We start from the raw sequence: 14,945 nt of genomic DNA on the forward strand, positions 1-14,945 counted from the left end.
AGCATGTATGACTGCAGGCCAGAAGAGGGCACCAGATCTCCTCATGGATGGTTGTGAGCCACCATGTGATTGCTGGGAATTGAACTCAGGACCTCTGGAAGAGCAGTCAGTGCTCTTAACCTCTGAGCCATCTCTCCAGCCCCTCAATTTCTAGTTTTTAAAAAGTTACAGAAAATAGCCGGGTGGTGGCAGCACATGCCTTTAATCCCAGCACTTGGGAAGCAGAGCCAGGAGAATCTCTGTGAGTTTGAGGCCATCCTGGTCTACAGACAGAGATCCAGGACAGGCACCAAAACTACACAGAGAAACCCTGTCTCGAAAGAAAAAAAAAGTTACAGAAAATAAAATGAACTTAATATTTTCCTCTTCTAAGATATGCTACTACTTATGCTATTAATTTACCTGTTTATATTTTACAGTCTGATTAAATTCAGTGGGATTTGGGGGGTTTGGTTGCTTTTATTTTTATAAATTTGTGTGTGTGTGTGTATGATATATATATATATATATGCTGTATATGTGTGGGTATGTAATGTGGAAAATTGAGGACAGCTTGTGGAAATTGATTATCTCCTTCCATGGTGGGTTGTTGGTTTTTTTCAATACAGAGTTTCTTTGTGTAACCATCCTGGTTGTCCTGGAATTCACTTTGTAGGCCAGACTGGCCTCAAACTCAGAAAGATCTATCTGCTTCTGCCTCCTGAGTGCTGGGATTAAAGGCATGCTTCACCACTGCCCGGCTCTATGACTGTTTTTAATGGCAGAATTCTTTTTATTTTATTCAAATATTGAATGAACATCTCTGCCTAATAAAATATTGGAGTTTCAAACTTATTATCTTAGTATATTGTGGTTTATTAAAATATTTGTACTGTGCCAGGCATAGTGGTGCATGCCATTAATCTCAGTTAGCACTGGGGAGGCAGAGACAGGTAGATCTCTTGAGTTTAAGGACAGTCTGGTCTACATAATGAACTCCAGGATAACCTGAGCTAAGTAGTGAGACCCTGTCTCAAAAATAAACCAAATCAACCAAACAAAAAACCCATAGATGGACAGATATTGAAAAGGAGGGTTAGTACCTCTTCTGAACTGAGAAGGGAGGAGGAGGATGAGGTTGTTGTGTTCATAATAGTTTTCAGAAGGCCTGAGAGTAGGATGTGAGTCTGTACCTGTTCTTACTTCCCTTTCACATGGGGATGAGAACCTAACATGTTCATCAAAGGCTTACATGGAGAATCTATTGCTGTTAGTAGATAACATTACAGTCAACCTTTTTAAAGAGGCTTTTTATATCACTGGCTTAACAGGTTTATCACGACAGTGAGGAAGGTCAGAGATACATACAGTTTTATAAACTAGGGGATTTCCCCTATGTTTCCATCTTGGACCCACGGACAGGTAAGTTACATCAAATTACAGCCTTAAACCTATTATTTTTTTTCCACAACCTAAATAGTTGATTAATATTTAACTGGATCTGGTTTTAGCAATGTAATAGTTAAGGAAAGTTTTTTGTTTTATTACCATTATAATTGTGTAAACATCTTTGAATGTGTATATTCAAGGAATCTATTTCTAGCAACTTGAGGGGTAGCAGCATTTTGTATTTGAACAGTTCTGTTCTTTCAGAGGAAAATGAGTGTGATCATCTCTTAAGAGTCTCTTTAGGTTTTCTATTATTAAATTGTTCAGATTATTTTAAGTACTAGTTGTATTCCTCTAGAGCACTAGAGGGTGGGCTGGTTTCATTATTAATTATATTTTATTTAAATTTTGCTTTGTTTGAATTTATTCTTCCTAAATGGCTGTAAGTGGTCCCAGCAGATAATTTTCCTGTCATGATGGGTAGGAATCTATCAATGAGTTATAATTGATGTTGGTAGGTTATGATGATACTGTGTGACTTCAGCAAGTGAGGGATGGGGATATGAATTTGTAGCAAATTTTAATTATGCATATTGAAATTATTTAATGAGTATGGTTAGAATAATTATTGATTTTTATGTTTACATGTCCTGGTTTTTATTTAGGTCAGAAGCTTGTAGAGTGGCACCAATTAGATGTATCTTCTTTCTTGGACCAAGTAACAGGGTTTCTGGGTGAACATGGGCAACTGGATGGACTTTCTAGCAGTCCTCCCAAAAAATGTGCACGATCAGTAAGTATAAGTGATGGGTGCCTGAGTGTACTTGTGTGTCAGCATCTTATAAAATGTTTGGTGTTAAAATAGTACTTAGAATAATGTAAATAGTGAACAATTAGAGTTTCTGGCTTTTTTTTTTTTTTTTTTTTTTTTTTGATAGTTTTCTACAGAAGAATTTCATCTACTCAGTGAAACCATAAGATATGTATAGAACCCCCACATACATAAACATAATTAGAGAATAAAAATGAGATCTAAAAATGAAGAGAAAAGAAAAATATAATATGTAGAGCAGGAGAATTGATGTGGCCAGGCTGCTGGTAGAAGCATCTTCCTAGGGTAGCTCTGGGAGGGCTTCTCATGCCAGACTGAAGTAGCAGGAAGGTTTTCACTTGGGGTAGTATTTGGCATTAGATAGCTTTAGGTCCTGGGGTTCTGGCTCTCACAGAGGTGTGTTTGTTTTGTTTTTGTTTTTGTTTTTTTCCAAGATAGGTAGGTGTCTGTCCTGGATCTCATTCTGTAGACTAGGATGGCTGCTGGCCTTGAACTCACAGAGATCCACCTGGCTTTGCTGCCTGAATGGTGGGATTAAAGGCGTGCGCCACCACCACCTGGCTCCCAGAGTTTATTTTACACTTAATCTCTATAATATGTTATGCAGACATCTTTACTATAATTGACATCACAATTAGTTTCAAGTAAAAGATCTTCAAGGATAAGGCAGCCTCACTTTGGTTATAATTGCAGTTTGGGTTTTGATGGCAACAAGAATAAAATTATGTATCTTTAGAAGGCTGTATTGTATAGTGATTTAAAAAATAGTTACTTTAAATTATCTAAAGGGCTGGAGAGATAGCTCAGAAGTTAAGAGCACTGACAGCTCTTCCAGAGGACCTGAGTTCAATTCCCAGCAACCACATGGTGGCTCACAACCATCTGTAATGAGATCTGGCACCCTCTTCTGTATACATAATAAATAAATAAATCTTAAAAAAAATTATTACCTAAAATAAGTACCTAAATAAAATTAAATAAATGAAACTTTTCTGTTTGAGGCGTTTCACTTTTTTTTTTTTTTTTTTTTTTTTTTTTTTTTTTTTTTTTTTTTTTGAGCTGAGGATGGAATGCAGGGCCTTGCGCTTGGTAGGCAAACGCTCTACCACTGAGTCAAATCCCCAAACCCAGCTTGTTATTTAATACAAGAAAAAGTGCTGTGATTTTAATTGGAATTGCACTGGTTCTGTGGACATGTAGTCATTGAATCGTGAGGTCTGGTAGTAGGTATGGAATACATCTCTGTTTCTGCGTCTTTAATTTCTCCCAGCAGTGTTTTCTTGTTCTTTTGTATTGACCTTAGAGTGCAACCTCAGTAAACACATTTATTAATTTGAATAGCTGTTATGACACATCTTGCTGCTAGCTGATGTATATGTATGCATGCATGCATGTATGTATGTATGTATGTATGTATGTATGTATATGTATGTAGATAGAGTTTTATATTTCTATTCATTTATTTATTTTTGTGATCCAAACTGACTTATAGAAGCTTAGGTGACCTGAGTCTAATCTCTAGAACCCACATGGTGGAAGGAGAGAACAGACTCCTGAAAGTTGTCCTCTGACTTAGATTTGTGCACACTGGCTGCGCAGCCATACACATACATACACACAATATAAGTAAAAGAAAATCTTCATTATACTTAATAAGCTTTCGAGAATTTAATCTATGCACATATACCCCAAATGTTTTCCCTTTGTTTTTGTTTGTTTGTTTTTGAGAAAAGATCTCACTGTATAGTGCATACTAGAAGTCAAACTTGCAAGCTTCCTACCTCAACCTCCCAAGTGTTAAATCCTGGGAGGATTGGTGTGGCATACACCACCATGTCCTATTTTGGTGATGGTACTTTCTTGTTTTGAATGCTAAGAATCATTGCATTTAATGATAAGCAAAGGAGACAACTTCTGATGTTTAGTCATTTTAAAGAATAGTAGTTTAGCTTTATATTTAAAACTTCAGTTCTTTTTCTAAACAAAAAATAAGAAGCTATTTTCTTGGCTTTGTTCATTTTGATGCCAAAATGCCTGGGCTTAAAAAACCAGTATATTAGGTACTATGAGATCTTTGTGTTGTGTTTCAAACAGTGTCTCACTGTGTAGTATAGGCTAGCCTCAGACTTTGAGCAGTTCTCCACCTCTGCTTCATGAATGATGGCATAGGTATGTGCCACTATATCCAACTTAATGAATTCTTAGCCTTTTTTTTTTTTTTGCCTTTAAAATATCTATTCCAACTTGGCTTTCTGATATTAAGTTCTGATCCCATATTGTACAAGAAACATATTCTGCTTCAGCAGAAAATCATAGTGACATGTTGACTATTATGTTTTTTATACCTTGTTTGAGTGAGTGGTTTTGGGTTTAACTGTATTCTTTCCACCTGTGTTTTGACTATACCTCATAGGAGAGCCTCATAGATGCCAGTGAAGACAGCCAGCTAGAAGCTGCCATCAGAGCTTCCTTACAGGAGACACATTTCGACTCAGCCCAGGCCAAACAGGATAGCCGCTCAGATGAAGAATCTGAATCGGAACTTTTTTCTGGCAGTGAGGAATTCATATCAGTTTGTGGTTCTGATGAAGAAGAAGAGATAGAGAATCTTGCTAAGTCGAGAAAGTCTCCTCATAAAGATCTGGGTCATAGGAAAGAGGAGAACAGAAGGCTGCTGACTGAGCCTCCAGCCAGAACTGAGCCCAGCACAGCCACAAACCATCAAGGATTGCCAGCCATGGATCCTGAGGTCTTGGAGATGTCACCCGAAAAGTCAGATGGAATGGTGGAGGGGATAGATGTAAATGGTGGGTTCCAGTATAGACCTGCTTTACTTCCTAAACTTGAATGTACTGAATGGCTTGCTTTAGTTAACCTCCTATATTAAACACCTGTGTGTGTATAACTCTTCCTTAGGACCAAAAGCACAGCTGATGCTTCGGTACCCGGATGGGAAAAGGGAGCAGATCACTCTGCCAGAGCAAGCTAAACTGCTGGTAAGTTTATCTCACTGAAACATTTGGTTGAATGAAAGAAACTGATTGTTTGTGATGCTAGCGATTACACCTATACCCTTACATAGAGAACGCAGGAAATTGAAGTCAAGTAGGTATGGCTCAACTCTCTGACATAGTTGTAGGATATCTGGTGTCTAACTCGACACCTCATTGTCAAGAGCCTTAGTTTGGGGGGGTGGTGGTGCTGTTGCCCGAATCCTAATTAATTGGTCTTATTAATAAAAACTCGGAGATAGATATTGGGGTAAATGCTGAAAGATCAGAGGAAACAAGCCACAACCACTTCTCACCTTACCAACTCCTCAGTTGAAAGGGAAAGATCCTGTCTCCATGAATCCTCAGACTGAATGCCCCTGAGTCCTCAGCCAAAAAGGACTGGGTTCCTATCTCCTCCCATCTTACATGCCTTTCTCCACCTAGCCATATCAGTTCCTATCTCAACCTTCCGAGTGCTGGAACTAATAGCATGTGTGCTTCCCATGTACTGGGAGCAAAAGCATGAGCTCCCAAGAGCTGGGATTAAAGGTGTGTGCCACCACTGTCTGGCCTCTATGTTTAATCTAGTGGCTGGCTCTGTCCACTGATCTCCAGGCAAATTTTTGTACAAAGTATCACCACATTTCTCCTTTATTGTCTAAAATAATAAAAGAAGATTATAACTAATGTAAGGCATTAGTACAATAAATACAATAATTATATACACTATATACAGGCAAGAATTACAGTAACAATGTCCAGTCTATTAACATTTGACAAATTCAGAGAAAATGCTCCATTATTTATCCTATTTTGGTTATTCCAAAGTGTTGTACCTAATTCACTTTCTGTCCTAACTTGTATTACCAACTGAAAAGTTATCTTTTGATGTCTTCCAAATTTATATACTTTCCACCTCTTTAGTGAGTTTCTTTTCTGAATTTGTTAACAAGGAAAACTAAAACTATCTAATCTCCAACTGCATCAGATACCCAAGAAGGAAATAATATTAACTGAGTAAACAGTAAGTGTAAACAAGCAACTTCCCAAAAATGTGATAAATGACATTTGGCTGCCTGGACAATTAGCCAAGGTTCCTTTGCTTAGGGCATTCATCTTTGGCCTACAGGCCTAGCATATCTGACAGACTTACCTGTGAAGCAGGATTTTCTGAAGGGCTGTCCCTACCTTGTCTTGGCAAAGTTCTACAGTCCTTTCTTTTGTGTCCTATCTGTCCCATTTGGACAACACACTGTCAGCAGTTGAGGCAAGGGCAGTTTATTGCCTAGTGGCTAACTTTTGCCACAAACAAACTCCATAGGAAGTTTCTTCAATGCCCATCATCTCTGAAGTAGAAGGTACTGCCAGGAGCAGACATGTCTTATCATACAAAAAAAAAGAACCTGTGTTATTAAAAAACCTTAAATGCCATATTCTGTAGATCTCTGAAGGGTTTGAAGACGACCTGTCTATCTAAAATATATCTTACTTTGGCCTTGAAACATACCTAATATGTATAGGTACAATACCTTGAACAAGAGTAGAAATATATGTACAGTATGTTTCAACAAAAATAATCTCAACTTTGTATCAATATACACAATTTGTATACAATATAGAACAATCCAATCCAGTGTAAAATATTTAAAACTAGTAGTTTTTTGTTTGTTTGTTTGTTTGTTTTTTGGTTTTGGTTTTGCTTTTTTCGAGACAGTTTCTCTGTGTAGCTTTGGAGTCTGTCCTAGATCTTACTCTGTAGCCCATGCTGGCCTCGAACTCACGGAGATCCACCTGCTTCTGCCTCCCAAGTGCTGGGATTAAAGGTGGGTGCCATCACCACCCGGCAGTAGTTGCTTTTTAAAAGTAGATTCAATAGTCTACCTTTTTATCTTATGAGGGGGGTTGTTGTGGTTTTCGTTGTGACATAGGACATCGCTGTGTAACCCTGGCTAGTCTGGAACTCAGAGATTGGCCTACCTCTGCTTCCCAAATGCTGGAATTCAGGCTGTGGTAGTTTTTGAGGTGGGGTGTCACTTCATAGCCCACGCTAGCCTGGAACTCAAAACCCTCTTTCTGTTTAGCCTCCATTATAAGTGCTGCCATCATAAGCGTGAGCTACCATGTCTGTCTTATTTTTAATTAGTTTATTTTCTTCTCATTCTTTTAGGCAAGTCACAGGCCAACCAAGGCTTTTCAGTTCCGTGTGTTTGTGTGGAATACACTGAGTTCTAGAAAAGAAGTGGTGGGTCATCTGAAGACGATAGTGGGGATCTTGGGTTTCTTAGTGGCTGTTACTACAAAGTAGTTAAGAACCATGGTTCTTCTGTATCTCTTCTGTGGCCTGTTAGAATTTTTTCTTGTGATTCTCTATTTTATTCCATTTCCTGTAAGTTTTGTTTACTCCTTGGTTTGCACATGACATCACCTGTCGTGGTTCTTTAAATGCCTAACTGCTGGAAAAGGAAACTGGTCTAACTAGCATAGCTTAACCTGTGGGTGGCCCTTACCCCTAGCCCCATTTGGTCAAGTCCCTATACCTGGCCTGTCACTATGACTAGGTTCTCCTTTCTGCAACAAAATACCTGACAGAAACAGCCTAAGGTAGAAAAGGGTTCTTCTGGCTTATGGTTTCCAAGACATGTCTTCCCAGCAGAGCAGGCTAGTCATGACAGTGAGAGCATGGCAGAGGCTCCCTCTCTAGTGATGGGAACTAGACCATTCAGAGGGGTGGATAGGACCTACTCTGCCAGTCAGGCCCCACCTCCTAAAAAGCTCAGAACCTGAGCCTTTAAGGACATTGAAATTGACACCAGACAGCTGAAGACACTTAGATTGAAGACAGACAAGGAGAAGCTGCTGGCTGGTGCCAGACTACCAGGCTACTACCATTTAAAATGGGACAGAGGCAAGAGAAAGACCATATAGGATAGGTGCCCTTTCTCCACCATTCCAGTTCTACAGCAAACTCTGGTAAAGAAATGTCAAGTGGAAAATTCCAGAATCAAGTCATAAGTTTTAAATTACATATTACTCTGAATAGCACAATGAAACCTCCTACCATCCTACCCTGTCTTTATCCCTTTATCCAGGATAGCCGGGCTGTGTATACCTAAGAGGCAATAGCCATCTTAGTTACCAAGTGAATGCTATAATTACCACAGGGTTTCTGGTCAAGGAACTTCAAAAAACTTTTAAATCTATATTAAAAAAAAATATTTTGGGGGGCTGGAAAGGTGGCTCAGGGGTTAAGAGCACTGGCTGTTCTTCCAGAGGTCCTGAGTTCAATTCCCAGCAACCACATGGTGGCTCACAACCATCTGTAGTGAAATCTGGTGCCCTCTTCTGGCATGTAGACAGAACACTGTATTTGTAATAAATAAATAAATCTTTAAAAGAATATATTTTTAATGTTCTTGGTCGTGTATATCTTTAATCCCAGCACTTGGGAGGCAGAGGCAGGCGGATCTCTGAGTTTAAGGCCAGCCTGGTCTATAGAGTGACTTCTAGGACAGCCAGGCAACATAGAGAAACCCTGTCTTAGGGATCTATATATATACACATACATATACTTTAAATGTGAGTATGTGTATTTTTGCAGCTGTTTAGTGACTCTTAGTAACTGATGCTCCCAAAGCTTAAAAGAAGTAATGCTAACATTTTTATATATATACATACATACATACGTATATGTGTGTGTATAGATATGTATGTATGCATATATAAAAATTTATATGTATATAGTGTTTTATTATTAGTAATTGTCAATATACAGAGGTCTGTAGTATCTATATCATTAGCTATCTACTGGGGGTCATGGTACGTATTTCCTAGGGACAAGGGTTACTACTGTGTAGACAACTCTTTTGAGAAGTTTAGTTGCAAAACTCAGTAGAAAACTAGACAGTAGGTAAAGGGAAAAGGTGACTAGAGAAAACTGGGCATGTTTTCCTGATGAGAAAGCGTTTGTAGAGAAGGAAGTGTTGAAACTGTAACAGACAGTTCTGTTGGTGTGGTTGATCGTAGACAGAATGAAAGGACATAGGAAGATAGCAATGACTTTTTTTAGTATCACATAGTAGCCCTAAGTTACTGGATATAGATTTATCTTTCTTATCCGAAGAGCTTTGATTATCTGAATAACTTACATTATCTAATATGATAAAAATTGAATACTCTTATAAATTTGTCAGCATGATGTTATTTCCAGCTAACACTTTTGTCTTACTCTTGTTTTTCATAGGCTTTGGTGAAGCATGTTCAATCTAAAGGATATCCAAATGAACGTTTTGAACTTCTTACCAACTTCCCTCGGAGGAAGCTCTCTCATCTGGACTATGACATTACCTTACAAGAGGCGGGCCTCTGTCCTCAAGAGACTGTCTTTGTACAGGAAAGAAATTAACACCATGGCCTGACCTCTCTCAGCTTACCCCTTTTTCCCTTTCCTGTGAGATACCATGTCACTAAGTATGCATTTTGGCTCATAGGACTATAAAGCCAAAGCTGGGCAAGCAAGTCACCTGCCTTTCCTTTATTTCTTTCTGTCACCTGTAATTAGTCTTTTTCCTGCTTATCTCTTTCTCCTTTCTCTCTGTGATTTTCTTCTTTTTCTCACTTTTTTCCCTTCTTACCAAATATGGTGACCAAATGGAAGTGTAAAGAGAAGAATAAGATCTCTCCTAGGCAGCAGGGAATGTGTGTTCTAACAAGTGGTCTCTTGTGTGGCACCTTTTTGGGATCTAGTGATGTTAACCCTAGACTCTTTTGACAAAGACTGGCTAGAATCAGAATTAAAAACAGCCCCCATTTTTGGTAGAGAAAAGAAATTCTCTTTAACATGCATTTTGTTTTTCATGTAGGAAGATCTCTTGAAATATCCAGGCTTTTGTTTATGTGGGAAAAGCATCCCTTATACTATTACTCATTATATTTTAAAGTTCCCTCAAGGATTCCCATCTTCCAGTTACAAGAGTTATTTCCATGATGTGTGTTATTGGCAGAATGAGTGCTCAGTGTATTGTGTGTAGCACAGGGTGGCTTTCAATGTCCTAGCCTGAGACCGTTTTCTTTATTATTACTCTATTAGTTATATTCCTTTTTTCAGTGCTAGGATGAACCTTTAATGAGCATCTTGTGTCTGGTCTAGGAAGGTGCTTGCTGTCTTTGTCTGCACAGCAAACTAGTTCCTTTGGCTCCATTGTCTGAGTCTATAGTGTTCAATAATCATGTAGTTCAATGGCTTATAATTGTAACTATGGTTATTGATTGTCCCATGTGCTTAAGGCATACTTAGGTATGTCCCAAGGTGGGGTGGGGTGGGGGGGGGGGACCTGCAGCTGAGATGTTGTTTTGGTTAGAAATGGTGATTTCGGGTTTGTTTGGTTTTTTTTTTACCCCCAATTGGAATAATCTCTAAATTGCTCTGGTAACTAATTGACTTCAATTCCTCATGCTGTTTTATTTTAGAAAATATCGAAACTGAAAGTCTCTGAGAGGAAGACCTTGAAACTTGGTTCATAAGACAACAGTTAGTAAGAGGGACATTACCAGTAACCATCAGATGTGAGTCTTTTTCTGCCAACAAGTCACATTCAAATTGTATTTGGTGAAAGCTTTTTTCAGTATTACTTAGAAAGGCCGCCTGAGTCTATGTAGTACTAGCTGCCAGCTTCACTGTATGCTCATTTCTTTCCTTGAGCTTTAGATAGGGTGCACTAGCAGGGCGGCAGTGATTTGGTGGGAAATCAAAACTTTAAACTGGTTATAAAACCATTTCAGTAGAATGACCTATCTTGTCAATTGGAGATTTTGATTGATTCTTGTACTTGAGGAACATAAATTGTGGTTGCTCAGAGACCTTTGGGTTCCTGTGTATTTGCAGACTGCTCTCTTGGAAACTAGGGGATTAAAAAGATAAGCTAAAGAGATGTGCTGTGTTGCTAGTATATGATGATAGACTATGGTTGTTAATGGTTGGAATTTGAGGGACCTCCCTAAAGAATGGGTTATGTATCTCCTCAAGGAAATCATGGGAAATTCTGTTATTTTTCAGTGAGTCCTATTGAATTAATGTTCTTACATTTTTTCTAAGTCTGTGTAAGTGCTTATGTATAAGTATATAATTGTATAAATATTTATAAATATATTTATATAATTACAGTTTCATTTATACTTTGAGTCAAAGTTCTCTCTTTAGATTGGGGACTGAATAATACCACTTGGTGTTTTTCATAGCCCTTGAGACTTAACCAACAGTTTGGGTTTATAGAGCAAGCATGTTAATTCCTCAGTTGTAGCCCTGAACATGAATAAAAACTGGCTGTCTGAGGAATAGAGCTGTGTACTTTGAAATGTACAGTAGAAGGTTTTACAAAACTAATAGTCAAGGTCAGCAGCCTAAAGCCTCTGGAGTCAGAGGGTAAAAGTGAGAGAGTCCTCAGCTTTGCTATGCGGGCACCATCTCCACTCCCAGCACAGGCCCAGCTAAAGCCCAGCCCAGTCAAGGTTTCCCTAGAGGACTCTGCCATCCTCTTGTCCTGTTCTGCTAGGTTCTCTATAGAGTAACCTGTCTTTGAGAGCCCGAGACAGGATGTTCAGTGAGAGTGCATATGCAGTGCTTTTTTATATGCTTAGCACTGGCAAATCCATTTAGGAGAAACCAAATTAAAATGACTGAGTATATATGTGAGTTAAGAGACAGGGCATTATACATTTATCAAGCTTAGTCGGGATGATGAGCTGTAGGGGATTTTACTTCATTTTGACCAGAAGTGTGATTATCAGGGTTGGCCCATGGGAGGAAGGGTTATGGATTATACATGAGAAAAATAAAAGGGAATATTGCCTTGCTCAAGGAGTCTACATAAGGAGTTTGTCTTAGTTCTTGTGCAAGTTACTTGTCTTTTAGATTGGACAGTTACATGAGACCTGTGAGGTTAGTTAAACAGTGATTCCCTGTAGGTAGTAGAAACAGCTCAGAAGTTGTTTAAGTAAGGAGGAAGGACGAGTGGACTTGAGAGCCGTGGGCAGAGTGAGAGGAGAGTGCTGTCTGGACTTGAGAACAGGGCCGGGCGAGGCCTGTGCTGTGTGCTCGGTGTGTGCTTCCTACTCCTGTACGAATGAGGAAGAGAACTAGACTCCTACAGCTTGTTCACTGTGTCGTTACTAGTAAGGGCAAATGAAAATTAGAGCCCAGAGTCTGGTCTTTACCCTTGGTGCTGTGTTGTCCGACATCAGTGAGGGGCCGTTTACTCTAAGGCCGTCTTATTATTGTTTGGCCTTGTAAACTAAGGGGTTTTGTTTCCTTAAAGCTGGAAGGAGTAGTTGGAGGGTCAAGTTTGTGAGATTTGTGCTATCCCTATAAAATCTTAATTATGCCTTTTTTCCCCCCTAAGACAGGGTTTCTCTGTGTAGTTTTGGTGACTGTCCTGGAACTCACTCTGTGGACCAGGCTGGCCTCAAATTCACAGAGATCCGCCTGGTTCTGCCTCCCGAGTGCTGGGACTAAAGGTGTGCACCACCACTGCCTGGCAATTAGGCCATTTTTAACTGATAGTTCTCCATTGGTTTTTTAAAATAATTCAGTAAGGAAAATAACTGCATCATTATTTGCCAAGAATAGTTGGAAACCATAAAAAAGATTTTTTAAAAAGAAGATACAACTGTCTAGGTTATTGAACAACCCTTTTTGTTTTCTCCTGTGTACAACTCTACTGTATTAGCACTCTATTGAGTCTGTGGTCAAAAGTCGGAAATATTTTGAGAGCTAAGACTGTTTTATCCAATTATGAAGTCATCTGTCTATATACATGGATGACAGCAGGAAGATGAATATTATCACTTTCAGGGTTGAGCTGTTATTATATTAGGAGCTCAGGAGAGAAGGAATAGTATAGGTTTAGTTAGGGGTGTTCTCACAGAGAAGAAAAATGGATGATAGCAAGTTCTGTGGCTCATTCTTTGACTCTGCCTCTTGAAAATACTAGATTTGGGGCATTAAGTTTATCAGTAAGTCAAGACCTTTGCCCAAGTAATAAAGAATTTTGAACTCCAGTACTAAAAACTCTTTAATTATCAGGATCTCACTTGAATACTTAAGAAAAATACCAGAGGGCCCCTGAAAAATGAAGGCAGGATTTCTCTCCCTGGGTGCAATGCATGGTGTTTGATCCTGGAGGGTCCAGTGCACTTGGGTAACAACAGCTTTGTTCCTTGGCATCTTGGCAACTTACTTTCTTCCTCTGCTTTTCAAAGTCCTTATTGAGAAACAGAGAATCGGACTAAATTAATAGTGCTCTATCTTTTCAAGTCCAAGGACTTTAGATGTTTTTAAGTTTTAACATGAGTGGGGAAGGATAAGGTTAACTACTAATAGAATTAACCTCATGGAGGAAATGGCACCTGGAATCATAGCCCTTACAGAAAAACTTACATCCACCCAAAAGTTTTATGAATCTGGTCTCTCCCTTTATTTTATATCATTCTCAGACTAATTAAAGTGTTAAAAGTGTACTAGTTAATAAGTTCCTTTCATTTTTTTCCTGTGTCCAAGTATCTATTACCCAGTCAATATCTTACAGACCTCACTGTGATGACAGAAATCCCTCAAAGCAGTGTACAGTAGTTACAGATCTAGTGATCTTTAAACAGCTAATTATTTTTTAAGAACTTAGTGCTGTAAACCTAATGAGTTTTAAGAATGACTGAAATGTAATGAGTTGCAAAGCAGATGACCCCAACACTGGAGCTGAATTTGTGTGCTTTAAGCTAAGTACTGGCTCAGAAGTTGTGAAGTTGATTTGTTTAAGTTGTGAAATTCACACTTGGTTTGGACAAATGTGACCTTTTCAAGATTTCCATTAAGCTGATGTTTAAAAATAGTTCTTGTCTCATAGAGTGGATCTTTGTGGTGTCACGCCTTTCATTTATGTACTTCATAGTAAATTTCGGAGTACAAATTTATAGTGATGCCTTGTGTAAAACCAAAACTTGAAAAGTGCTAAGGGTAGGCAGAGCCAGCCTTTCAGGAGCTCACTTTCCCAGCAGCTTAAGCCTTCATGAGTAGACTGCTTGTAGGCAGTCACTCTACCCCCTAAGTCACTCCCCTGTCCTTGAGCAGATAGCTACAGGCCCTGTGGGCAGGGAACAAATATTCTGCGTTATTGGTTTGTCTTTCTTAATATTTCAGTTGTTTACTGTGAAACTTAGAGTCCCTGGTTCACATTTTAGTGTGGGACGGGAATGTTCTTTAGAACTCAAAATAACCAAAGACTATACCATTCTAATAGATTGATTTCTCCTGTAATACAGAGTTTAGTATTTCAGTGATGATTATTTGGATTTTAGATTCAAACTTTGTGTTAGTCCTGATAATGAGACAGCTTAGAAATAAGGGGTATGTGATTTGCTTATTTTTAAGAGCAGAGATTATTATAGCCCTTGGTTAGTTTCTTCATTAGAGAACTTGGGTACCTAGGTTATTGGATATGATGAAACCCTGAAGTAAAACAACCTTTAAATCTTTGTTCTCCATTCTCTCTCTTTCTCTTTCTCTCTCTCTCTCTCTCTCTCTCTTATTTATTTATTTTTTTGTTTTTTGTTTTTGTTTTGTCTTGTTCAAGCTAGACTCTTTTTTTTTTTCTTTCTTTCTTTCTTTCTTTTTTTTCTTTAAGTGACTGTGTAGTTGAACATGACCTTGAACCTCTGGGTCCTTCTAGGGTTACAGTGAGCCACCATGCCTGTCTCTTCTTCAT

The 14,945-nt window shown here is 38.7% G+C and overlaps 1 protein-coding gene across 1 annotated transcript in view; it reads left to right on the forward strand.

Annotated features, from left to right (window-relative positions):
• Positions 1–11,370, forward strand: part of Ubxn7 (UBX domain protein 7) — a 59,566-nt gene extending 48,196 nt beyond the window's left edge. Inside the window, exons 7-11 of the mRNA XM_036203996.1 lie at positions 1,311–1,401; positions 2,034–2,161; positions 4,614–5,007; positions 5,117–5,196; positions 9,434–11,370. Of these exons, the coding sequence (XP_036059889.1) occupies positions 1,311–1,401; positions 2,034–2,161; positions 4,614–5,007; positions 5,117–5,196; positions 9,434–9,595 (855 nt within the window). The 3' untranslated portion in view covers positions 9,596–11,370. The remainder of the gene's footprint in view (positions 1–1,310; positions 1,402–2,033; positions 2,162–4,613; positions 5,008–5,116; positions 5,197–9,433) is intronic.
• The last annotated feature ends 3,575 nt before the right edge of the window (positions 11,371–14,945 follow it).

The sequence above is a fragment of the Onychomys torridus genome, chromosome 12 (assembly GCF_903995425.1).
Source record: "Onychomys torridus chromosome 12, mOncTor1.1, whole genome shotgun sequence".
Lineage (NCBI taxonomy): Eukaryota > Metazoa > Chordata > Mammalia > Rodentia > Cricetidae > Onychomys > Onychomys torridus.